The sequence below is a fragment of the Neofelis nebulosa genome, chromosome 2, assembly GCF_028018385.1.
Source record: "Neofelis nebulosa isolate mNeoNeb1 chromosome 2, mNeoNeb1.pri, whole genome shotgun sequence".
Taxonomy (NCBI): domain Eukaryota; kingdom Metazoa; phylum Chordata; class Mammalia; order Carnivora; family Felidae; genus Neofelis; species Neofelis nebulosa.
This window is the reverse complement of record NC_080783.1, coordinates 186,471,637-186,499,006: the sequence shown is the minus strand read 5'-3', so window position 1 is coordinate 186,499,006 and position 27,370 is coordinate 186,471,637. Positions and strand designations below refer to the sequence as shown.

The following is a 27,370-nucleotide window of genomic DNA, read 5'->3' as shown; positions in this document are numbered from 1 at the left end:
AGTCAGAGTGAACAAAGCAATCCATTAAAGAAGACACACACACCCTGTCTCCCCACCAGATCTGAGGAATAGGGACTTGACAGTGGACAAAATGAAAATAGAAACCAGAAGAAGTTTCTAATTAAGGTGATTTACATAAAAGGAACGCCATCCTCAAATGAACCAATCATTTCTTCTACCTACTCTGCCTGTATTAGCATACCACTTAGCCTCAGAATAAGGAATAAATCAAGCAAAAGTTAAAGGAAGCAAACTACAAGTTCAAATAGTATCTTCTAGTGGCAAATGGTAGGTAAAGGGATAGAAAGGGAGGAAAGATTTCTAACTTGCTATGTGGAAGACAGCTTCCCAGCCCAATAGTCCCTCCAAATGCAGACAGAAATCTCCAAAGGCTAAGAGTCAAATAGGTAACTAAATACCCTCACATTCACAAAAATTCATGATCTCTACTAGCAGTTATCAAAAGAAGGGGTGGGGAAAGAGGACCCAGCCAGTTATGGTTTTACTGCAGAGAAAACAGATCTGAGGTCTGGTGTATATGTAAGTATCTACATCCTAAAACAAGAAAGGAGAGCCTTTTCTCTTCCTTGGTTTTAAACCATCTCAAATGTCAGAATGATATGCCCTCTTTAATGAGAAAGTGAGAAAAATCAGATGGTTAATCTTCAGTGAATTAAGTTTATATTTATTTTACCCATTTGTTCAAAATTATCTTTCCTCTGTCAGACACTGGGACTCTCTGGGAAGCAGCTAATACTAGTCTAAGGCCAACTCTCAATTTAAGCAAAGCAGCAGACCTGGATATGATGCCACTCAGAAGGGTTTGGGGAATTCTAAATTGTAAAAAAAAATTTCTAAATGACTAAAAGCAGAGAATGAGCATACCATTGAATTCTGAAACCCTTTCCAAATAAATTCAGAAGATCCTGACATTTCATTTCATAAGTTCATTGAAAAATAGGTTTAATACTATGCCTAGATCAGTGTCTGGTAAAGTAGGCCCTCATAAATACTTGTTGAATGAATTAATGAGTGAAGTGTCCCTAACCATCTACTATATACAGGGATTCCATCCCCATTCTCTATGAGTCAGCTCTTATCAGCTACTTCAGTCTTTAGAGCTTAAACCAGGAAAGTCTTGCCCAAGTAAGGGCCTTAAGATGGGCTAAGACAAAGACTGGGTCTGGTCTTCTATAGTGAAGAGACTAGGCCGATAATAGCATTATGTTTAAAAAAAAAAAGTTCTCAGGTAATACAGGTCATATACACACAACAGAGGGAGAAGTATTCTAGCTCTACTCTCCAAGTTTTCCACATCTCAGTAAACAACACCACCACCACCTACCTAGAAACTGTGACCATTTCATTTCTCATTCTCATTCTTCAAAAAACAAATTTTTTTTAATGTTTATTTATTTTTGAGAGAGAGACAGACCAAGCATGAGCAGGGGAGGGGCAGAGAGAGCGGAGACATAGAATCTGAAGCAGGCTCCAGGCTCTGAGCTGTCAGCACAGAGCTGATGTGGGGCTCAAACTCATGGACTGTGAGATCATGACCTGAGCTGAAGTCTGACGCTTAACCGACTAAGCCACCCAGGCGTCCCTCTCATTCTCCTTCTTATCAAAGTCACAATCAGGATCTTGTGCTTCTATTTCCAAGACAGATCTTTAAACATTTTCATGGATATCACCCCAGTTCAAACCACCCACATCTCTCACATAATCTCTAAATTTCTCCTTCTGTTCTCCTTGCCCTTACTTTTGCCCCTCAACAATCTATTCTCCCTAGAGTAGCCAAATTAGTATTTTTAAAATGCAAATTGTATCATTTACTTTCCTATCTAAAATGTTTCAATGGCTTCCTGCTGTATTTAAAATAAATTTCAAAATCCTTACCATGCCCTAAGGCCTTGCATGATCTAGTCTCTATTTCCCAAAATTTTAATGTTCTTCTATCTGATCTTCATGAATGCCTCCTTACCTTTTAGGTGTTCTCAGAAAAGGATTTTGATGACCTTATGTACAGGATAAGTTAGTCAATATCAGAATATATATACATTACACTGTCCTTATTTATCTCACTTGCCATGATGGATAGAACATTTTTTCACAAGTGCATACTCATAGGGAAAACAATGTCCAAGGCTACAAAATAACAATATGACAGAATGGATCTGAAAGGCAATCCACTCTATCCCCACATTATACATTTTCCTACTATAACATCCTTGTAAGTGGCCAAAGCAACCCATATTAGCTTCGTCAAGAGAAACAGGTAAAAACAGTAAGTAAGAACCACATTAAACACAACTGTCCTCCTAACTGTGGTGCCCTCTGACTAACGCTCTAGCCTCCCAGCATCTAACAACATTGTCTTTACCTTTCCTAGTGACAATTCCTGAAGAAGCCCAACTAATTCTTCTAACCCAACTCCTACCTCTTCAATGACCTGTTACCTATTTCTTGCTAGTAGTAAACAAAACAGAAAAGGTCCCAGTCCTCATGGAAGTAATATAGGGGAAAGAGAGGGACAATAAACAAACATTCATATAAATGAAGAGTTATAAGATGTACTACAATGAAAAAGGAAAGAATGCTATCAAAGAAAATAAGAAGCCAACTCACAGTCTGGATGTGGGAGGTCAATTAGAAAAAGCCACTCTAGCGAAGTGAAAATTTAAACTATGACTTAAAAATTGAGTTAAGTAGGTAAAAAGTGGAAGAATTGCTTTCCAAATATTATTTAATCTAATTCTCAGTTTCTTCTTACATAAAATAACAGTAAGAGTGGCTATATCTCAGAGGGTTGTCATAAGGATGAAAAAAGAAAATACATGTAACACAACATTCAAGAAATATTAACTATTTCTTTAATGAGTACATCTGATTTTATAATCAGAAAAAAGCTTATTTTTAAATGTCATAAATAAAGGGTTCTTGATACTGCCAACTACAATAAATTATTGGTTTAAAAAGATGAAATATTTTCTTATCCAAAATTTTAGCTAACTTATCAGGTAATATGTCTTATCAGGTAATTTGTATTTCTAAAAGTCCAGTGCTCAATTTTGTTCTTTCTGGGTGTACCGGAAATACATGTTTGACTGACTAGTTAATCTGAATGGAAAATAAATTGTCCAGCAAATTAGTTACAGAGCCAAAGGATAACTATGCAAGAGGTCTTATAATTTATAATTAATCAATGCAAAAGCATTCGCAAGGCAAGAGCTTATGCATATAAGCTCTAAAATACATTTTAAAAATCTATTAAAAAATTTCTTTAGGGGGCACCTGGGTGGCTCAGTTAAGCATCTGACTTCGGCTCAGGTCATGATCTCACATATCCAATGAACTCAAGCCCCACTTCTGGTGAGTCCCACTTATCTCTCTCTCTCTGCCCCTCACTTACTTGCACTCTCTCTGTCTCTGTCTCTGTCTCTCTCTCAAAAAGTAAGTAAATAAATGAAATGAAAAAAATTGTTAATGTTTATTTAATGTTTACTGACTTAATGTTTATTAATGAGAGAGTGCATGCAGGCATGGGAGGGGCAGAGAGAGAGGGGAACAGAGTATCCAAAGCTCTGCACCAACAGCAGGGAGTCCGATGTGGGACATGAACCCACAAACCATGAGATCATGACCTGAGTGGAATGCTTAACCTACTGAGTCACCCAGGCACCCCTAAATAAAATAATTTTTTAAGTTTATTTATTTTGAGAGAGAGAGAGAGAGAGTGTGTGTGTGTGTGTGTGTGTGTGCGCACGTGCAGGCATGCACACACTAAATGGGGAGGGACAGAGAGAGAGAACCTAAGCAGGCTCTGCAATTTCAGCTCCGAGCTGATGCAGAGCCTGATGTGGGGCTTGAACTCACAAACCTGAGAAATCACGACCTGAGCCAAAATCAAGAGTCTGATGCTTAACCAAATGAGCCACCCAGGCTCCCTTAAAAGAAATTTTTAAAAGAAAATTTACCTCTACTTCACTTTTTAAATGGCATAAAACATGCTTCCTTTTCTCCCATTCAATCAAGTCAGTATCTATAGTGTCTTTTAATACAAGGTACTGCTGGGAAATCACAGATATGCAGATGAGTAAAATACTGTTCCTATAATAACCAGCAACTAATTTGTTTTATGAAGCACTTTCATCTCATTTGAACCTTGCAACACCCTGAAACATTCTTGTTATCTTTTTTTTTTTTTTTAATAAACAAGGAAATCAAGCCTAGAGAATTTAAATAATTTGCCTATGGTTACTCAACTAGTAATAGTGGGGCCTGACATTTTATCTGAGCATTTTGACCCCAAAGCCTGGGTTCCTTCTACTCTGGAAGCTTACATTTACATAGGGAAACCAAAGCAAAAATAACTTCAATACATGGCAGAATGTGTAATAAGAGAGGTACACACACAGACACAGACATACAGACAAACACAAAAACTATTCAGGAGAAGAAGATCAATGGAGGGGAATATTATGACCAAATTTGGCGAGGAGAGGGGAGCAAGCACCGGCAAAGAAAGAATCAGAAAAGGTTTTATGGAGAAATAAGTGGACTTTGAGCCAAGTCCTGAAGGGAGAGAAGATTTCTATACAGGATAAAGGGGAAGAGTACATCCTAGGATGAAGAAATATGAATAAGGAGGCAAAAAAAAAAAAAAATAGACCGTGTTTAGTAAACACATGAAAACCAGTTTGTTTGAATAACAAAGTATTCATTAAAGAAGAGGAGACCTAGCAGAAAAAAGGCAAGATGATGTTAGAGCACAGAGGACTATAATACCAAGCTAAGAGTTTATCCTGAATTCCATGCTTTAACCCTAGCTGTATATCAGAATAACCTATGAACTTATTTTTTTATATATAAAGTTTATTTATTTAGTTAGGGAGAGAGTACACGAGCTGGGCAGGGGCAGAGAGAGAGGAGAGATAGAGAATACCAAGCAGGTTCTGCACTGTCAGTGCAGAGCCCAATGCAGGACTCAAACAAAACTGCAAGATCATGATCTGAAGTGAAACCAAGAGTCAGACACTTAACTAACTGAACCACACAGGCACCCCCTATGGAGTATTTTAATTTATTTTTAAATACAGGTGCCTAGGCCTCCACCAAGACTTTAATTCAGTGGGTCTTGTGTGAGGTTCTAGCATCTGCACTTTCTAAAAAGCTCCTAAGCAATTCTGGTAGGCAACTAAGGTTATAAAACTACACTGTAGGGGCATCAGGGTGGCTCAGTTAAGCATCTGACTGTTGGTTTGGGCTGGGGTCATGATCTCACATTTCGTGGGTTCAAGCTCCATGTTGGGCTCTGCACTGATAATGTGGAACCTGGTTGGGATTTTCTTTCTCTCTCTGCCCCCTCTCCTCTCTCTCAAAAATAAATAAAAATTTAAAAAAACTGTATTGTAATCAATGAAGAAATCACTGAAGGTTTTGAGCCAGAAAATGCCACTGATTATTCATTTATTCATTCAATCAACAAATATGATAAGCAGCTATCATTTGTCAGGCACTATGCTAGGAATCAACTGGTATCAGTGTAAACAAAATGGTCCTTGCCATTAAGGAATTTATAATCTACAAATGCAAACAGTGAATAAAAATCAATGATAAGTATTATTGTAATACGGAAGCATATAGGAGAGATACCTAACCTTATGAGATCAGAAAAGACTTCTGAGAGAAAATAATATATGTAAGCTGGATTCTGAAGGTTAAGTAGGAGTTGGCTAGGCCAATGGGAGATGGAGAGGTTGTGTTATAGGCAGAGGGAAGAACTAGTACAGAGGATCAGAGGTGGAAAGGGTCATGTCCCATTTGTGGAACTGAAAGAGGTTAATAACTGTGGTGCATAACTGAGACAGGAGCAAAGAGGTCAGAGAAGTGAGCACTGAGGCCACACAGACAAGCAGAAGTAGGATTAGATGTTTTGACTTGACCCTGAGGGCAATGAAGAGCTATAGAAGGGTTTATGCAGGGAGAAACAAAATTAGATTTGTATTAAACATGGTGTTTATGTCCATCAAATGGATGAATGGGTAAGTAAAATGTGGTAGACATTTACAATGGAATATTTTTCATCCTTAAAAAGGAAGGAAATCCCATCACACGTTACAACATTGATGAACCTTTAGGACATTATGCTAAGTGAAATAAGCCCATCACAAAAAGACAAATGCTATATGAGTCCACTTCTATGAGGTACCTGGAGCAGTCAAAATCACAGAAACAGAAAGTAGAAGATGAAAAAGATCTGGAGATCTGTTGCACAACAATGTAAACATATTTAATACTATTGAACTGTACACTTAAAAATGGCTAAGATGGTTAAAAAACAGATTTGTATTTTAGAAGGACCACTCGGCTGGCAACATGGACAGTATGGATTTTAGGTGAGGAAGAAGACTGATAGACTAGTCAGGTTACTGCAAGATGATGGCAGAGGAACTGGTGTAAAGTGAATGGATTCAAGATAGTAAGAAGATAAAGTGGACAGGACATTGTGATTGATAAGATATAGAAAATGGGAAAGGTCAGGGATGAAGGAAAAGAGAACTATCAGCTAAGATAGTAGAAAAGCTAAGCGCTATATTAATACTTTTACAAGTCATTACTTAAACATTTATGAAGCAGCTACTTGTGCCATGTACCAGAAGGCTTTAGGCAATTGTTCTGCCACCTTCATAGACCAGCTTCTCTTTTTCGAAGTTCAGCTAAACTGGCCTTTGACACAAAGTGTCTGCTTAGCAATTATTTGTTGAGTAGAAAATAAATATAATCAAAAATAAATAAACAAACAAACAAACAAACAAACATAAGCAATTACTACAGGAAAGTGAAATGTGCTAAAATGAGCATGTTGAGGATAGAAATGCTTATGATTCACTTTGGAAATTGCTGATCTAAGAATTTACTATATAGGCAAATAATGGTGACCGTGATAACAAGAAAAGACCAACATAAAGAACAAGTAAACATAGAAAATGCAGATAGTGGAGGCGCCTGGGTGGCTCAGTCCATTAAGCCTCCAACTTCAGCTCAGGTCACGATCTCACAGTACTTGAGTTCGAGCCCCATGTAGGGCTCTGTGCTGACAGCTGGGAGCCTGGAGCCTGCTTCAGATTCTGTGTCTCCCTCTCTCTCTGCCCCTCCCCCGCTCATGCTTTGTCTCTCTCTCTCTGTCAAAAAATAAATAAACATAAAAAAATTTTTTTTTAAAAAGAAAGTACAGATAGTGACGATGTATCAGGTGTAGGAATGCTGAAATGGAGTACCAGGAATGTATGAGAGGTATATTGGGAAACCACCCTCCTTCCACTGTCTTCATTCTTGCTACAGTATCCAAAGTAGGAACAGCTCTCAAGTGCCTACATAGACCCACCTGTGAATGATACCACTTATCAAATTAAGAAAAGTACACTTGTCAAAACTTCTGTTAAAAACTGGTTTAGCCTAAACTCAAAAAGAGCTCTATGAATTCAGTTGCCACACTAGTCTCACAGTCATGGAGAGGATCAGGAGAAAGATTAGCTAGAAATCCCTAAAGCACTTTTCTAAATCCTCCAGCTATCTTATCACTACCAACACTGAGAAAAGATTCATCAAATGGATGGCCAAAACAACCTTGAAAGAGGCAAATGTCTTTGTGCAAACAGACTAACTGCTGTAAATCCAAGTGTTGGGAAGCAGTATTCATTCATTCATTCATCCATTTATCCATTTGCTCAACTAGTATTTATTGCATGCCTTTATGTGCCAGTTGCTGATGATTCAGTAGTGAATAAAATAACCAAACCCAAGGAGCTTAAAGTCTAGTAAACACAGGATTACAGTGAGCCAGAACTTGATTCAAATTCCAGCTCCACTACTCAGCTAAAGAGATCTTAAATTCTCTGCCCTCCTCTCTCTCTCCCTCTCTCTCTCTCTATATATATAGATAGATAGATAGATATCTATGGATAGATAGATATCTATTATATATAATAGATATTAGATATCTATTATAGATATAGATATATCTATAATAGATATCTATATATAGATAGATATCTATATATCTATTATATATCTATTATATATAATAGATATCTACCCATAGATAGATATCTATTATATATAATAGATATATATGGTAAAAAAAAAATGGGGTGCTTGGCTGACTCAGTCAGTGGAGCACACAACTCTTGATCATGGGGTCATGAGTTTGAGGCCCATGTTGGGTGTAGAGAAAAGAAAAAAAAAAAGAAAAGAAAAGGAGAGGAGAGGAGAGGAGAGGAGAGGAGAGGAGAGGAGAGGAGAGGAGAAAGAAAGACAACTTAATAATTTTTTCATTATTATTACCCAAGAAGTAAGTAATACAACAGTTGAAAAATGCCTCCTTCCAAATCAGTGGAATGTTTTCTAGTGAAAAAGCTGATAAACAGGAACTGAACAAGTAAGGTATCACTCAGAGTACTCCTTGGAATCCCTGTGCTCTATAAAGTTATCTCCACTTGTATGTCCAATATTCAAACTCAATCTATTCAAAACTGACATCTCAGGGTGCCTGGGTGGCTCAGTCAGTTAAGCATCCAGCTCTTGACTTCAGCTCAGGTCATAATCTCATGGTTAGTGGGTTCAAGCCCCACATCAGATTCTGCACTAACAGTACGGAGCTGGCTTGGGATTCTGTCTCCCTCTCTCTCTGCCTCTCCCCTGCTAACTCTTCTCTATATCTCAAAAATAAATAAAAATAAACTTAAAAAAAAAAAAAACCTGACCTCTCAATCATCTTCCATCTTGTATCCTATAGTCTTCCCCATCTCCATTAATAGAAACTTTATCCAAAGTTTTTGTTTTTGTTCTGACCAAAAATCTCAGAGCTATCCTTGAGTCCCTTTTCCCTTTATCTTCTCACAGCCCATACCCAATGCATCAGGAAAGCCTCGTTTACTCTCAAAATAGATCCAGAATCAACAGAAGCACAGCTACTGCTACAACTACAACTCTGGTCCAAGTTACCATCATCTCTCACCCTTTCTGCATAGTCTTTATTTCTTGTACAGACTCTATTGCAATAGTCACTTAACTAGTCTTCCTGCTTTCACCCTTGCCTTCTTTTCAGTCTATTCACCTCACAGTAGCCAGAGTGATCTTTTTAAAAGATAAGTCACATAATGTCATACCTCTACTCAAAAACCCCAAAGACTTCACAATTCCTGAGTAAAAGCTGAAGTTCTTACAATGGTCTATAAGACCATGTGATCTGATCCCACATTTCCTCTCTGACTCACATCTACTATACTTTTCACTTTCTCCTCTGCAGCCATATCACCTTCCTTGGAGTTCTTCAACCATACCAGGCACATTTCTGCCTCCATGTCTTTGTCCTTGTTGTTCCCACTTCCTAGAACACTCTTTCCCCAGACGTTCATGTAGCTAATTCCCTTAATTCCTTAATTTTTGTTTCTTCTGTGAGACCTCCCCTGTCCATATAGTGAAACTGCAAACGCACCCACAGCACTTAAACCATATATGTTCCAATTTGTTTTCCTGTTTAGTCTAACTCCTCTACCCACCCCCTGCTGATTACAATATAAATTCCATGAGGGAAAAGATTATTTTTTGTTCATTATTACATTCCCAATACCTGGAATAGTGCTAGATACATAGTAGGAGCCCAATAAACATTTTTAGAATGAGTAAATGAGCCAGAAACAAGCTAGCAAGTCAGGGGAAAACTGCCTTAAGAATAAAGTAAACTAAATGAACTCTTCTATTATTTGTGGGTTAGACTGCCAACCTCAAATTCTCGTTTTTCAAATGTCATAGGGAGTTACCAAAAATAAGGGCAGAAAACATGAGCCACAATTTATTTAGAGATTTTTTATTACTAAATGACCAAACCAAAAAACTTTAATAAAAGTTACCTTTTTCAAAAAAGTAAAGATGCCAACACGTATTTACAGAAATGCTTTTAGCTATTTTTACAAGTATAAATGAAATAAACTTCTGGTTATGAAAGAACTTGAGATGTGGCATTTCATACTATTTGTGACCTTGGGCTCTTTCCACTGGGGCTAATTCAGCTTTCTCAGAGTTGGGTCTACACTAAACAACCTACTCTAAACACATCCTAAACATATACGATGAGCCTAGTCACACAAAGCATTATCATTGACCCTATTTAGGAGACTGAGGTCCATTAGAGAGCCTGGGATTTGACATAACTTGGAAAGTGGGAGGGAGAAGAGATATAAGGGCATCCCAGGTCCTAGAAGGCACATCTAAGGCCAGCAGGTGTAGAAGACAGCAGAAGACCCACCTAACTAAAGGGAGAGCTATGTATTCTGAAATAAAATAGTCTAGAATGCTACATAGAAGTTTTAAAACAGAAGCATCACATTATCAAAGTATGCCTAATGGATTATTTGAGTACTGATATACCAAACTGAAGCAAAGAAAGACTAGAGACAGGAAAAACAGCCACAAAGTCTTTGTAGGAATCAAGGCATGGAATAACATCATGGCAAGAATGGAGAGAAAGGAGAATCAGACATCACAAAGAAAATAAGAGGATTGGGAACTGATTAAATTCAAGAGATGAGAAAATGTAAAAACTAATTCTGTAGTTTTCTTTTGGAGGAATAAGTATTCTAACAACAGAAAATGGTAAGATTAGGGGCGCCTGGGTGGCGCAGTCGGTTAAGCGTCCGACTTCAGCCAGGTCACGATCTCGCGGTCCGTGAGTTCGAGCCCCGCATCGGGCTCTGGGCTGATGGCTCGGGGCCTGGAGCCTGTTTCCGATTCTGTGTCTCCCTCTCTCTCTGCCCCTCCCCTGTTCATGCTCTGTCTCTCTCTGTCCCAAAAATAAATAAAAAACGTTGAAAAAAAAAAAAAAAAAAAAAAAAAGAAAATGGTAAGATTGAAGAATGACCTAACAGAGCTATGTTCTATTTGAAATACTAGTAACATAATTGAATGGAAAACAGGAGATGACAGAAAAAAAGAATATGAAGTATAACGAGTAACAACTATCAAAATATATGGATATCTAAGAGTTAACAGCATGGAATAATGGCTGGATATTTAAAAAGAGCTTTTGGGGGGCGCCTGGGTGGCGCAGTCGGTTAAGCGTCCGACTTCAGCCAGGTCACGATCTCGCGGTCTGTGAGTTCGAGCCCCGCGTCAGGCTCTGGGCTGATGGCTCGGAGCCTGGAGCCTGTTTCTGATTCTGTGTCTCCCTCTCTCTCTGCCCCTCCCCCGTTCATGCTCTGTCTCTCTCTGTCCCAAAAAAAAATAAAATAAAAAACATTGAAAAAAAAAAAATTAAAAAAAAAAAAAAAAAAAAGAGCTTTTGGGGTACCTGCGTGGCTCAGTTGGTTGAGCATCCGATTTTGGCTCAGGTCATGATCTCACAGTTTGTGGATTCAAGCCCTGAGTCGGGCCCTGTGCTGACAGTGCGGAGCCTACTTGGGGTCCTCTCTCTCTCTCTCTCTCTCTCTCTCTCTCTCTGCCCCTCCCCTGCTTGAGCTCTCTCTCTCTTTCAAAAATAAACATTAAAAAAAAAAAAAAAGCAAAGAGGTTAGAGTGGAAGAGAGCCAAAGCATAAGAGACTCTTAAAAACTGAGAACAAACTGAGGGTTGATAGGGGTGGGAGGGAGGAGAGGGTGGGTGATGGGTATTGAGGAGGGCACCTTTTGGGATGAGCACTGAGTGTTGTATGGAAACCAATTTGACAATAAACTTCATATATTGAAAAAAAAAAAACCCTAAAAAAAAAAAAAAAAGCTTTTAAGGAAGGACATAGTAAGAAATTTCTTACTACCCCAGTCACTAAACACTGAGTCCCTGAAGACATTGCAGTGGAATAAAAATGGTCAGTGAGATGTAGAGTCTGATAATTCCCCTCCCTATGAATCAGATCTGACCAACAGAATGCAACTTAAGTGACATTCTGGAACTTCCAAAGGTATGTCATAAGAAATCTTTCAGTTTTCACTTGGGTGGCTTATACCTCTCGCCAGTCACCACATAAAAAGTCTATCTTGAGATCGCCAAGCTGTGGGAAGCTCAAGCCATACGGAGATGACCCAGAGAATGAGACAGCATGTAGTGAAAGACAGGGGCCAAAACACCTTCATTCACTGTGGCACCAGGCATACGAATGAAGCAGCCATCCTGGAAGTGGGTCCTCTAGCTGACACATGAGCATCAGAGACCTAGCAAAGCTCTTCCAAATTCCTGACCTACAAAATCATAAGCAAAATAAAATGGTTGTTTTAAATTACTGAGTTTTAGGGTAGTTTGTTATACAGCAATAAATAGGGAAATAGGTTTATTTTTTTATCTTGATAAGTCCCGAGCCTAGCAGAATACCTAGCCTACAGCAAATTCACTCCAAATGTTATGTGTAAAGTGAACCTCTTTCTTCCCTTGCAGTTCACATCCTGTCATTTCTTCTACACTCATCATTCCTTTAGAAGTCCTGGGTCACAGGGGCAATCGTTGGCACATCTGGAATGTTCTCTTAACTATCATGTAGTAGTAAAGGCCCCCCAGCAAAGCCACCCCAAGCTTGAAAGATAGGCATGGCTATGCTGCCAAAGTTAACCCAAGGCAGGCACCAGACAATATCGCATCTGGCTCGAGGTAAATAAGGCCAACATAATACTCTGTACTGGGCTACACAGAAACAAAAAAGAAAGAAGCAGACACAACTAATAGCAATATCACTGCACACCAAGAAACTGGAATCGGGGTCTGGCTGCTCATTTTTATAAATAATGCATGAGTTTGGTCACTGAACCGACAGAGTTTCCTTTCATTGTAAGCTCTCTGATTATATAAGGCTTCTTATAAGTCTGACAAGAAACAACACATATCAACCCACATAAACAAGGAATTTTCAAAGTAACTATTCTTTTAAAAAGAAAGAAGGTGTACAAGGGGGGTGGAAATGGTGAGTGAGAAGAGGATGAGGGCTATGTGAATAAAAAGTTCTTTTCAGCCGCCTGCAGGGCTGATCCATTCCCTCGTGAGCTAAGAGTGTTTCTTCCTTTTTTTCCTAATGTTTATTTTATTTTTGAGACAGAGAGCACAAGCAGGAAGGGCAGACAGTAGGGGAACAGAGGAGCTGAAGCAAGCGGGCTCTCTACTGACAGCAGAGAACCCGGGGCAGGGCTGGAACTCACAAATTATGAGATCATGACCTGAGCCAAAGTCGGACTTTTTTTTTTTAACATTTATTTATTTTTGAGACAGAGAGAGATAGAGCATGAATGGGGGAGGGTCAGAGAGAGAGGGAGACACAGAATCCGAAACAAGTTCCAGGTTCTGAGCTGTCAGCACAGAGCCCGACTCGGGGCTCAAACTCACGGACCGCAAGATCATGACCTAAGCCAAAGTCGGGTGCCTAACCGACTGAGCCACCCAGGCGCCCCTTAAATTTTTTTTTTAACGTTTATTTATTTTTGCAAAGTCGGACATTTAACCAACAGAGCCACCTAGGTGCCCCTGGAGTCTTTTTTTTTTTTTAATTTTTAAAAATGTTTTTATTTATTTTTGAAGGAGAGAGAGACAGAGCATGAGCAGGGGAGGAGCAGAGAGAGAAGGAGACATAGAATTTGAAGCAGGCTCCAGGCTCTAAGCTGTCAGCACAGAGCCCGATGCGGGGCTCAAACTCACGAACTGGGAGATCATGACCTGAGCCAAAGTTGGGAGCTTAACCGACTGAGCCACCCAGGCGCCCCTGGAATGTTTCTTTCAGTACCAACTATCTGCCTGACTGAGGTCACTTTGCTGTAAAGAGAATGAATCACCTCACTAGGCCAAGTAATTGCTGAGTGGTTCTTACTGGCACAGTGGGGAGAAAAAGCATAATTTCTCCTAGAAAAGGCAAGAGAGACCCCAAAATATCTGCCAAGCAATTCTTTTCTTTTGCTGACTCTTTTGACCAGAGAGTACTGTCACTTGAGATCCCTACTCGACAATCTTATATTCCACTCATTCCCAAATTTCCAATCTTCTAGGCACTGAAAGGTCCTGCACAAAGAAGCCCCTTAAACTGTTTGATTATGAGGATATTTCTCTCTTTGTGCCTTTCTTAACAAGCTTAAGAAGAAGGCATTATGAGATGACACATACTCTGTCTGGAAGACTCTCTCTTGTCTGTCTTTGACAATCTCCCACACCTCCATCTTGGATATGGAAGAGAAAACATATAGCATGTAAGTTGGTGGCAGCTACTTTTTGAGTAGAATGACATCCAACCTTAGGATGAAGTTGACAATATAAAGACAGAGTGAAGAGACAGAAACACGTGGGGCCTCTAAATAACATTTAGCTGCTGAATTAAACCAACCCTTAACCTAATAAAACTGCTGGAATTCCAGTTATATGAGTCATTTTGTTGTTTAAGGCTTTGTGACTATTTTCCATTACTTGCCAACCAAACACATTCTAATATATCCAATAACCAGGAAATATCTTTACCAAATAACAAAAAATATATAAATAGAATAGAATTCTACAAATACTATACATGCTACACATACAAGAACATGTGGGGAATATGCATAAGTGCTTAGCACTGTGGGGAATAGATAAGTGAATTAAGGACAGTGTGTTAAAATGGAATGGGTATAGGCTTTGAAGTCAAATGAATCTGGATCCAAATCCTACTTTGGGAATTCATTTAATTTCTCTAAGCCTAGTTTTCTCATCTATAAAATGGAGAAAATATGACTACAGAATTGTGAATTATACCTAATATATAAAGCATTTTTTTTAAATTAGAGAAAGTCTTTACCCTCAATTAGAGTAGAAAAGACAAATAATTATGATCTGCTAATTGGGATATTTATCGGGTATGGGAAAGTGCAACAGTGGTTCCAGTTCTTCACCCTTTATGGAATCTATGCCCTCTGACATATAACTTTGCAGTATGCTCCCAATGTGGACTCAGGCATGTGACTTGTTTTGTCCAATGGGGATGTTGGCCAAGCAAACTTGAATATAGGCAGAATCATGAAAAGCACTTATACAAATGGCTGGCATACTCTTGCTATTCTGGTATCATCATGTCCAGGCTAGTCCGCTGGTCCCAGAAAAAGGATGAAAAGCAGCTAGAGCAAAGTGGTCCCAGCAAAGCCCAACCTAGATCAGACTACCGGATGACCTGACAGATGCATGAATGAGCCCAAGTGAGACTAGCAGAAGTGCTCAACTTGCAGATGTACAAGAAATAAATGTTTATTGTTGTATTCTTTTGAGGTTTTATGGTTGGACATTATATAGCAATAGCTAACTAATAATACAAAGGGTTATATTTTCTGTCTTTAAAAACTGAAGATTTCCACTTCCTTGATACTCATGACCAAATGAAAGACAATGTTAGGTCTCCTGAGTCAAAGAAATACTTATGGAACACTCCTATTTGATACATGAAATTTAAAAGGTTCTGTTTGATCTTTTATCAAACTGTTTTCTCTATAACAAACAACTCATTTGCTTAAAAACTCAGAAGTCTATACTTACTACAAGTAAAACTACCGGTGGTAGTCAGTAGTACCTAACTGTCTGATTGTTCCAAGTTCAGTTAATGTCTACAATTACAAACAACACTCACAGAAATGGTTAAAGCCTAAAAAAGTCCAGATCACTACTGTATATGAGAAGTACTCTTCCTAATAATATCAACACTTTACAGGCACTAACAAGAGTTATGTTTGTCTACTGTAATTATTGAAAAATTATTTTAAGAGTAATAAAGAATGGTGTTCACATTATTGTAAAGAGCAGGCATTCCACCAATCAAGAGTTCCATCCAAGTTCCCAATGCTGTGCTAGATGTTAGTAGTAATTTATTTTTATAATCCTTAGTGAAACCAAAAGTGTGCTGCCAAATTCAATTCTAAGACAAACATGTGAGTCCTCAGATATCTATGCCATAACGGCCCTTGGGGATCCCCTTCTGAAAGTAACCAGTGACATTTGGATATTTGGCCTAAATGACCATCAGCCTATTAACATCATAATAAAAATTATAAGTTATGCCAATATCTGATTAATGATACTGGAAATATACACTCTTTCACAAAGCAGGCACTGTATGTTGTATATGGCTATAACAAGCTAACAAACACAGAGAATATTACTTAAGTGCAACATGGCCAAAAGAATGCTGCATTAAGAGCATTCATTTCTGCCATTTCGACTACACTCCACTTCTAAATTTACAACATGATCACAGATTTTTCTTTTAATTTTTATTTAGTTTGAGAGAGAGAGAGAGAGAGGGGGCAGGGGCAGAGAGAGAAGGAGACACAGAATCCAAAGCAAGCTCCAGGCTCTGAGCTGTCAGCACAGAGCCCAATTTGGGGCTCAAACTCGCAAACTGCAAGATCATGACCTGAGCCTAAGTTGGATGCTTAACTGACTAAGCCACCCAGGCGCTCCATGATCACAGATTTTAAAGCATGTTCTTTGTCAGAAAAAACCAACATACAAACCCTTCCAGTAAACTGACATTTCAGAGAACAATGATACAAACATGGAGTACAACAAATACTTTAACAATTATTAGTGTCAGAGCTCTGGCAGAAAGCTTGAGAGAAGGAGAGAGTTTTGTGTTTGAAGAATTTATAGACTCACTTCTGAGAAAAGAAACACACAGAAAATGTTTTTGATCTGAAATGCTGGTTATGGGTGGGTTCATTTGTAAAAATTTAGTGAGCTGTACACATTTCATATGTTATAACATTTCTGTTATGTCACACTTCAATAAAAAGGTTTTTTTTAAGTTTATTTATTTTTGAGAGAGAGAGAAAGCGCAAGTCGGAGAGGGGCAGACAATGAGGGAGAAAGAGAATCCCAAGCAAGCTGTATGCTGTCAGCGTGGAGCATGATGTGGGGCTTGAATCCACAAGCCATGAGATCATGACCTGAGCTGAAGTCAGACACTTAACCCACTCAGCCATCCAGGCGTACCCAATAAAAAGTTTCTAAAATTTTTAATAACATTAACCACAGAGTTGAACTAAGTATCAAATGAAAAATATTGATAATTTAAGGAGTTTGGGAGGGCCCAGTCATTGCTAATAATAAAAGCTGTAACAGTTAAAATGTACTAAGCAATTACTATATGCCAGCCACTGTGCTAAATAAGCATTTTATATTTCATCCTCACAAAATCCCTGTGAGGTCATCCTCTTATCAGTAGGATCTGCTATAATTACTGACTCCCTCCTTCTTGAAACTCCTTCCTTTCCATTCCAGGCCAATACACTCTCGTGGTTTCTCTTCCTACCTCACTAACCACTCCCTCTCAAAATGTCTTCTCCTCAGACTTTTATAATTAAATACTTTAGGATTCAGCTATTGGTCCTCTTTTCTATCTAGACTCCCTGGAACGGATACCATTATTTTTTTTATTCCCATTTTACAGGCAACACCACTGAGACACAGAGAAATTCAAACCTAGGCAATCAAGACTTCAGAGTCCATGCTCTTAACCACTTCATTATTCTGCCTTCTTTGGCCTTCCATATAAGAGGCAGGACAGAACTATACACATTCCACATTCTGGTGCCCTCAGTAACTGAGAAAAGAGACACAGAGTGAGGTACATGGGACCTTCCTTTATCAGATATTAGGGACAAATATAGGGCACCAAGCCAGCAGGAAACCAATACTTGCAAATTCTGTTAAACAATTTTCCTTCCTAAGTTTCTTCACTTTGTATTTTGGTACTTACTTCCTAAGGAGGAATGTGAATACATTCTAGAACATAGACTCTTAAATCTAGATGCTCATTTGAATAATCTTGGGGAGCTTTAAGAACACATATGGGCCCTATGAAGACCTACTAAGCCTAGAAGATTCCAGGAAGCTGTGTTTCTGAGAAGGATCCAAGTAAATTCTGAGTTGATAGCTCAGTACCTAAGTTTAGGAAGCCTTTGTTCTAGAGAGGATTCTCTGGTCCTCAGAGGTTAAGTAGTGGCTTTACTGCCTAGAAGAGACTGAAAATGAAATAAGACTGAAGATGTAAACTGATTCCAAGGAGTAATAAGACCAATCAGGACACTAGAACAGTGATTGTGGAATTCTATATCAGGACACCAAATGTTTCTGGATAGTCCGGGAATTTGTTGCCATGAAATAATCTGCAGCCAAGTGATGTCTCCCTTAGCTTTGGAAGGGGTCATCCGGGAAGCAAGAATCAGTATAACATTTGAGCACTCATATTCTCAGATTATTCACAAATATTATGAGAGAATCCAAGAGTATTAATAGATATGGCTATTTTCCCCAGGCAAGAGAAGAAAGCATTGTTAACACTGCCATTTTTGTATAAATATAAATGCATACACATTTTGCTAACATTATGCAAGTAACAATTAGTATGGAACCACAAATGCTAAAACTAAGGCAAAGAAGTCACTTCAATATGCTTAAGTCTTACCTCTGTAAGTGCATGCAATTGTCCTTGATGTACACACACACCCATGAACCTATGAAACAACAAAAAAAAATTTTAGCAAAGGAAAAGAATATAACTGCCATATAAAGAAACTAGTTTAGCTACTCATGTATTGGAAATAATCCAATTACCTGTGAAGTCTCCTGGGATCTTGTATAATGCTGCAGCCTCTCAACTTTGATATCAGGCTGGTGATTTTTTTTTTCCTTTAACTTTATTTATTTTTGAGAGAGAAGGAGAGAGCAAGCAGAGGAGGGGCAGAGAGAGAGAGGGAGAGTGAGAATCCCAAACAGGCTCTGTGCTTTCAGCACAGAGCCTGACACAGGGCTCAATCCGATAAACCGTGAGAACAATGACCTGAGCCAAAATCAAGAATCTGACCCGTAACTGACTGAGCCACTCAGGCATCCCTCATTTGTTACCAAACTTTAATAGGTTACATTCACTATCTACATTTCTTTAACCTTCGTTCATTCCTAAACTCATTATAATTTGCCCTCTGCCAATATCACTTTTTTTTTTTTAATCTTTATTTTTGAGAGAGACAGAGACAGAGCGAGAGCAGGGGAGGGGCAGAGAGAGAGGGAGACAATCTGAAGCAGGCTCCAGGCTCTGAGCTGTCAGCACAGAGCCCAACGCGGGGCTTGAACTCAAGGACTGTGAGATCATGACCTGAGATGCAGTCGGACGCTTAACCAACAGAGCCACCCAGGCGCCCCAGCCAATATCACTCTTTAGTAACTAACCATCCTTACTATGAAGAATTCAGAGTTTTACATACTTTTGCATTTCTAGTACCTAGTATAGTATCTGGCACAAAAGATTTGTTGAACAGCATAAATGATTTTTATGACCTACAAACTTAAGTTCAGGCTCTTCTCTTTACTTTATTTCATTTTACTGAAAATAATCCTTCCAGGATCAGCTAAAATTTCATCTTCTCTATATTGATCTAGGGGATATCTTCACTTATCATTAATCCTCTCTCTCCCTCCTCATCTCAACAGTACTGCTATGCACTTTTCACTCTGCTTTGAAAGATTGTTCATTAGCCTAACTGAGGTGGTCCAGGGTCTGGAGTCAGACTGCTTATATTTGAATCCTGGCTCTGCCACTTCATGATGACATCCCCGTATTTTAGTTTCTTCATATACAAAATGGGAGTATTACTATTACCTAACTCATATGGTTATTGTGAAGATGAAATGACATAACTTGGGCTCCTAGAACATACTAAGAACTAGAATATATTAACTGTTCTTCTTTTAACATTTGTGACTTCTTCTCCAGAATGGAATATAAGAAAGATTTTCAAGAATACAGATCTCTTCTCATTTGTTTCTACATACAGTGCCTGATACACAATGCTTTGCAAATAAGATGCTAAACAAACACTTCTTGAATGAAAAAGCAATGATCACTAAATTAGCTTCACAATGTAAATTCATTTTATAAGAAAGAACCTTTTTTTTTTTTTTTGTAGGCTCCATGCCCAGCATGGAGCCCAACACAGAGCTTGAACTCACAACCCTGAGATCAAGACCTGAGGTGAGATCAAGAGTCAGACGCTTAACCTACTGAGCTATCCAGGAACCCCAGAAAGAACATTTATTTTTTTTTTAACGTTTTTATTTATTTTTGAGACAGAGAGAGCATGAATGGGGGAGGGGCAGAGAGAGAGGGAGACACAGAATCAGAAGCAGGCTCCAGGCTCCGAGCCATCAGCCCAGAGCCCGACGCGGGGCTCGAACTCACAGACCGTGAGATCGTGACCTGAGCCGAAGTCGGACACTTAACCGACTGAGCCACCCAGGCGCCCCAGAAAGAACATTTAGAGTCAGGTACAAGGCTGGAGAACGAAGGAGTATTTATTTTATTTAGTCAAATATTTATATAGAAGTTAGGCAGTAGGATTCTACTAGCAAAACAATAGTTACATATTAGACATATCTCCAGAAGCTAGGGAAGCAAAAGATGAACTACTGGGACTTGATCAAGATAAAAAGCTGCTGCACTGTGAATCAAACAATCAACAAAACTAAAAGGCAACCTACAGAATGGGAGAGGATATTTGCAAATGACATAGCTGATAAAGGGTTAGCATCCAAAATCTATAAAGAACTCACCAAATTCAAACCCAAAAAATAAATAATCCAGTTAAGAAATGGGCAGAAGAGGGGCGCCTGGGTGGCGCAGTCGGTTAAGCGTCCGACTTCAGCCAGGTCACGATCTCGCGGTCCGTGAGTTCGAGCCCCGCGTCAGGCTCTGGGCTGATGGCTTGGAGCCTGGAGCCTGTTTCCGATTCTGTGTCTCCCCTCTCTCTCTGACCCTCCCTCGTTCATGCTCTGTCTCTCTCTGTCCCAAAAATAAATAAAAAACGTTGAAAAAAAATAAAAAAATAAAAAAAAAAGAAATGGGCAGAAGAGGGGCACCTAGGTGGCTCAGCTGGTTGAACGTCCGACTCTTGGTTTCAGCTCAGATCATGATCTCATGGTTTGTGAGTTTGAGCCCCACATCAGGCTCTGCACTGACAGTGTGGAGCCTGCTTAGGATTCTCTCTCTCCCTCTCTCTCTCTGCCCCTCCCTCACTCTCTCTCTGTCTCTCTTTCAAAATTAAAAAAAAAACTTATACAAAAAGAAACAGGCAGAAGATATGAACAGACATTTTTCTAAAGAAGACATCCAGATGGCCAACAGACACATGAAAAGATGCTCAACATCACTCATCATCAGGGAAATATAAATCAAAACCATGATGAGCTACCACCTCACATCTGTCAGAATGACTAAAATTAACAACACAGGAAAACAGATGTTGGCAAGGATGTTGAGAAAGGGGAACCCTCTTACATTGTTGGCGGGAATGCAAACTGGTGCAGCTACTCTGGAAAACAGGATGGAGATTCCTCAAAAAGTTAAAAATAGAACTACCCTACGACCCATTAATTGCACTATTAGGTATTTACCCAAAAAATACAAAGATACTGATTCGAAGGGGCACATGTATCCTGATGCTTATAGCAGCATTATCAAGAACAAATTATGGAAAGAACCCAACTGTCCATCAACTGAAATTGGATAAAGAAGATGGAGATATATATATATATATATATATAAAATGGAATATTACTCAACCATCAAAAAATGAAATCTTGCCATTTATAGCAAAATGGATGGAGCTAGAGTATATTATGCTAAGTGAAATAAGTCAGAGAAAGACAAATACCATATGATTTCATTCATACATGGAATTTAAGAAACAAAAACAGATGAACGTAGGGAAAGGGAGAAAAAAAGGAGACAGAAGCAAACCCAAAGACACTCTTTTTTTTCTTTTATGTTTTTATTTATTTTTAAGACAGAAAGCACAAGCTGCAAGGGGCAGAGAGAAAGGGAGACAGGAACTGAAGCAGGCTCTACACCGTCAGCAGAGATCTTGATGCGGGGTCCAAACTCATGAGCTGTGAGATCATGACCTAAGCAGAAGTCACACTTAACCAACTGAGCCACCCAGGTGGCCCAAACCATAAGAGACTCTTTTTTTTTTTTTTTTTTAATTTTTTTAAGTTTACTTATTTTTGTGAGAGAGAGACAGACAGAGCACAAGCCGGGGAGGAGCAGAGAGGGAGACACAGAATCTGAAGCAGGCTCTAGGCTCTAAGCTGTCAGCACAGAGGCCGACACAGGACTCCAACTCACAAACCGTGAGATCATGACCTGAGCCAAAGTCAGATGCTTAACCGACTGAGCCACCCAGGTGCCCCACCAGAAGAGACTCTTAACCATAGAGAACAAACTAAGGGTTGATGGAGGGGAGGTGGGTGGGGGAGGGGCTAAATGGGTGATGGATATTAAGAAGGGCACTTGTCATGAGCATTGGGTGTTATATGTAAGTGATAAATCACTAAATTGTATTCCTGAAAGCAGTATTATACTATATGTTAACTAGAATTTAAATAAAAATTTGAAACAAAAAGAAATTAAAAAATAAAGTCATGAGCCTCCTAAAAGCTGAAAAGACCTGGTTTGGGTATGATACACCCTTGCTTCCCTTCCCCCCAAACCCACCATTCACTATGACCACATCATCCGCAGAGATGTCACAGCCAGCACATTCGGGCAGGCACTGGTTTCATGTGACAGTTTTCTTCTGCCTGCCTTCCTCCCCACCCCCAACTCACATCACCACATCACAGTGGTGTCACACAACTCTACTTCTACGTGAAACTTTTCTGCCTGACCTCCTCAACCTCATTTTCTTTCCATCACCCACCACATCCAAAACAGTTTCACAGAGCTCTCAAGCTAAGATAGGCATTAGCTTTATATTATAAGAAGAGCTTGAGCAGAGTACATGATTACAGTTGCTATAAAAAGAATATACTTTAGGGGCGCCTGGCTGGCGCAGTCGGTTAAGCGTCCGACTTCAGCCAGGTCACGATCTCACGGTCCGTGAGTTCGAGCCCCGCGTCAGGCTCTGGGCTGATGGCTCGGAGCCTGGAGCCTGTTTCTGATTCTGTGTCTCCCTCTCTCTCTGCCCCTCCCCCGTTCATGCTCTGTCTCTCTCTGTCCCAAAAATAAATAAAAAAAAAAAAAAAAAACGTTGAGAAAAAAAAAAAAAAAAAAGAATATACTTTAAAAGGGAAATATTTCTCAGGGCACCTGGGTGGCTCAGTTCGTTAAGTGTTCAACTTCAGCTCAGGTCATGACCTCCAGTTCATAAGTTTGAGCCTTGAGTTGGGCTCTGTGCTGACGGCTCAGAGCCTGGAGCCTGCTTCAGATTTTGTGTCTCCCTCTCTCTCTGCCCCTCCCCCACTCGTGTGCGTGTGTATTCTCTCTCTCTCTCTCTCTCTCTCTCTCTCTCTCTCTGAAAAATAAACATTAAAGAAAACTTTAAGGGAAATAGTTCTCATCCTTAACAGGGAAGTGATATATGCCTAGAAAAGTATTTAATATTAACAGTAAGTTTTCACTGAAATTTTTATTACTAATTATATTAAAATCTAAGTTGTGGACAAAACCTCAAATCTTTTTTGGTATGAGACTGGACCTAAAAATTATTACACTCTGGGGGCGCCTGGGTGGCGCAGTCGGTTAAGCGTCCGACTTCGGCCAGGTCACGATCTTGCGGTCCGTGAGTTCGAGCCCCGCGTCAGGCTCTGGGCTGATGGCTCGGAGCCTGGAGCCTGTTTCCGATTCTGTGTCTCCCTCTCTCTCTGCCCCTCCCCCGTTCATGCTCTGTCTCTCTCTGTCCCAAAAATAAATAAATTAATTAATTAAAAAAAAAAAAAAAACGTTGAAAAAAAAAAAATTATTACACTCTGAATGATTCTTACTCCCTACTACCACCACCCAAAATCAAGCCGGCTAGAATTACTTAGCTCAGGAAGGGAGGAGCACTTTGTTAATGCATGTGCTTGAGACTAAGACATTACTGAAATTTATTATTTTTAGTTTTATATAATGCACACACACTTGTGTTAAGTAAGAAGAGGGATGCCTGGGTGGCTCAGTCGGCTGAGCATCTGACTTTGGCTCAGGTCATAATCTCTCGGTTCATGAGTTCAAGCCCTGCATGGAGCTCTCTGCTGTCAGTGCAGAGCCCACCTCCAATCCTCTCCCTCTTTCTCTGTCCCTCCCCCACCCTGGCACACGAGCACTGGCTATCTCTTTCAAAAATAAAAACATTTAATGGGGCACCTGGGTGTCTCAGTTGGTTAAGTGTCTGACGTCAGCTCAGGTCATGATCTCACAGATTGTGAGTTCAAGTCCCACATCAGGCTCTGTGCTGACAGTGCGGAGCCTGATTTGGACCTTCTGTCCCCTCTCTCTGCTTCTCTCTCTCTCTCTCTCTGCCCTTCCTCCAAGCACAAGTTCTCTCAAAAGTAATAAATAAATATTAAAATAAATAAATAAAGGGGCGTCTTGGTGGCTCAGTCGGTTAAGTGTCTGACTTCAGCTAAGGTCGTGATCTTGTGGCTCGGGAGTTCCAGCCCCTCATCAGCTCTGTGCTGACAGCTCGGAGCCTGGAGCCTGCTTCAGATTCTGTCTCCCTCTCTCTCTGCCCCTCCCCCGCTCACAAAGTCTCTGTCTCTCTCTCTCAAATATAAACATTAAAGTTTTTTAAATAAATAAAAACATTTAAAAAGAAAACAAAAAGAGTTGCTTTTGGTTTTTAGAGCAGCACTTCCTAAATTTTAATGTGGACACAAATCACCTAGGACTTATATAAATTCCAGGCTCTGATTCTACAGGTTGGGGCAGAGGGAGGTTGGGAGTCTGAATTTCTAATAAGCTCCCAGGTAATATTGACACTGCTAGGTCCATGGACCACACACTGAGTAGCAAGGCTCAGTCTTGACTTGACAAACGACAGTTGATCACCCACTCTAAAGTTAGTAAGACCATAACAGGAAACTTCCAACTCTGATACTACTGGTAAACTAGACTTTGATCAGAGACTTAATTTGCCTCAGCCTTTCCTGTAGCATGATTTACTATTTTTCCATAAAGTGTCATTACCATGCTTTTATACACCTTTGCTTTTCTAGGGCTGTTCCCACTTCCCAGAATGCCCCTCCCCTCATTTCTACATAGTTACGTTCTACACACCCTCAAAGCCCAGTTCAAATACTTCCTTTCCCACAAAACAAATCTGGCTCCCTCTAAGTAGAAGTACTTCTGAACTAGCATGCTTCTGAACTATGAAGACACTCCATCTACACCACTCTCCTATAGCATCATTGCTTCCTACCTTAAACTATGTTTTATAAAATGAAATGAATTCTCTTGCCTGTCATATGACAGTATATAAACACTTGCTGGGTAAATTTAACACACAACTCTGACCACTTAAAAATCACTGAATGCTTGGGGCGCCTGGGTGGCGCAGTCGGTTGAGCGTCCGACTTCAGCCAGGTCACGATCTCGCGGTCCGTGAGTTCGAGCCCCGCGTCAGGCTCTGGGCTGATGGCTCGGAGCCTGGAGCCTGTTTCCGATTCTGTGTCTCCCTCTCTCTCTGCCCCTCCCCCGTTCATGCTCTGTCTCTCTCTGTCCCAAAAATAAATAAAAAACGTTGGAAAAAAAATTAAAAAAAAAAAAAATCACTGAATGCCAGGGGCGCCTGGGTGGCGCAGTCGGTTAAGCGTCCGACTTCAGCCAGGTCACGATCTCACGGTCTGGTCCGTGAGTTCGAGCCCCGCGTCAGGCTCTGGGCTGATGGCTTGGAGCCTGGAGCCTGTTTCCGATTCTGTGTCTCCCTCTCTCTGCCCCTCCCCCGTTCATGCTCTGTCTCTCTCTGTCCCAAAAATAAATAAAAAACGTTGAAAAAAAAAATCACTGAATGCTTGTTATTTGCCAGGCACTGGTAATTATTATTATTATTATATGATTATTATAACAGTTGACTCTTTTTTTCTGAGAGAGAGAGCAGGGGAAAGGCAGAGGGAGACGGAGAGCGAGAAAGAGAGAAAGAATCCTAAGCAGGCTCCACACCCAGCACAAAGCCTGATGTGGGGCTTGATCCCACAATCATGAGATCAAAACCTGAGCCGAAATCAAGAGTTAGATGCTTAACTAACTGAGCCATCCAGGCACCCCAACAGCTGACTCTTAAAGAGCACTTACTGTGTAGGCATTGTTTTTATATTATATTCATTTAATCCTCATAATAATCCAATGAAGTAATACTTTTATTCTCCCAATTATATTGATAAAGGAATTTAGGCTTAGAGAAATAAAGTAACCTGCCCAAAGTCATACAAATAATAAGTGGCTGAGCCAGGAGTCAAACCTAAACAGTGGGTTCTGTGCTTTTAATCACAATGTTATATCACCTCTCCATATAGTTATAAAAAGGATTTAAAAATGAACAAGACACAATGCCTTTCATTAAGAAGCTACTCAAAAAGATTTTTGTGGCAGTTCACAACTCCTGATCAAAGTCCAAATTCCTTACTTAGCATGTTATTCAAGAATCTGAATGATCTGACCCACACCTCTTTTACCTTATCTCCTATTTCTCCCACCTGAATTCTCTATGTTTTAGTTATATAACCTGTTCCTCCTAAATATGTCCTAAATTCTCCCACTTCCATACTGTTGCTACAATAAGGCCATCTGGAATCCACTTTTTTACTATTTTTTTTAGGGGCGGGGAGAGTGGCAGAGGGGGAGGAAGGGAAGGAGAGAGAGAGAGAGAGAGAGAGAGAGAGAGAGAGAGAGAGAGAGAGAGAATGAATATGAATCCCAACCAGGCTCCATGCTCAGTGCAGAATCTGACATGGGGCTTGATTCCACAGCCCTGGAATCACGACCTGAGCCCAAATCAAGAGTTGGACGCTCAGCTGACTCAGCCACCCAAGTGCCCCTGGAATCCACTTTTCAAAGCTCTACCAATCCTTACAAACTTAGTGCAAGAATGTCTCCGAATAATAACAATAATAACAATAGCACCCAACACTTATATACCATTTAGGATGCCAGGAACTGTCACATATCAAGTCATATGATTGAGAATGGTTATAATAATTCCTGTCTCAGAGACATAATTTCACACATTTCCCTACTCTTTCTAATCTGAAGTAATCTTTCTCTTCTCTATACATTTATATTACTCTATTTAAAACTCTATTATATAAACACGTATCAGGCCTGCCTTCTACATCAAGTTTTATCTATGCCTGCTTCTTCCACTAAATTAGATGGTTCTTGAGGGCAGGAATCTTAAGTGTGGAAAAGAATGGCTATTTACTCACTAAATTACCTCCCTTTTCTTCCTGAAGTTTCCCAATGTCTATAACAGTTAGTTAAGACCATAATATTGAGTTCTGGAGAGTAGTACAGGGGCAGAAATTATTACGTCATTTCTAGGCCTGTCCCATAAAAACCTCAACCCTCTCCTCTATA

The 27,370-nt window shown here is 39.8% G+C and overlaps 1 protein-coding gene across 3 annotated transcripts in view; it reads right to left on the bottom strand.

The window, feature by feature from the left end:
- The window catches only part of TESK2 (testis associated actin remodelling kinase 2), a 138,760-nt gene that overhangs the window by 22,008 nt on the left and 89,382 nt on the right, over positions 1 to 27,370 (bottom strand). For all 3 annotated transcript variants that reach the window (XM_058717613.1, XM_058717614.1, XM_058717615.1), the window contains one exon: positions 18,446 to 18,494. In XM_058717613.1, the coding sequence (XP_058573596.1) occupies positions 18,446 to 18,494 (49 nt within the window). The remainder of the gene's footprint in view (positions 1 to 18,445; positions 18,495 to 27,370) is intronic.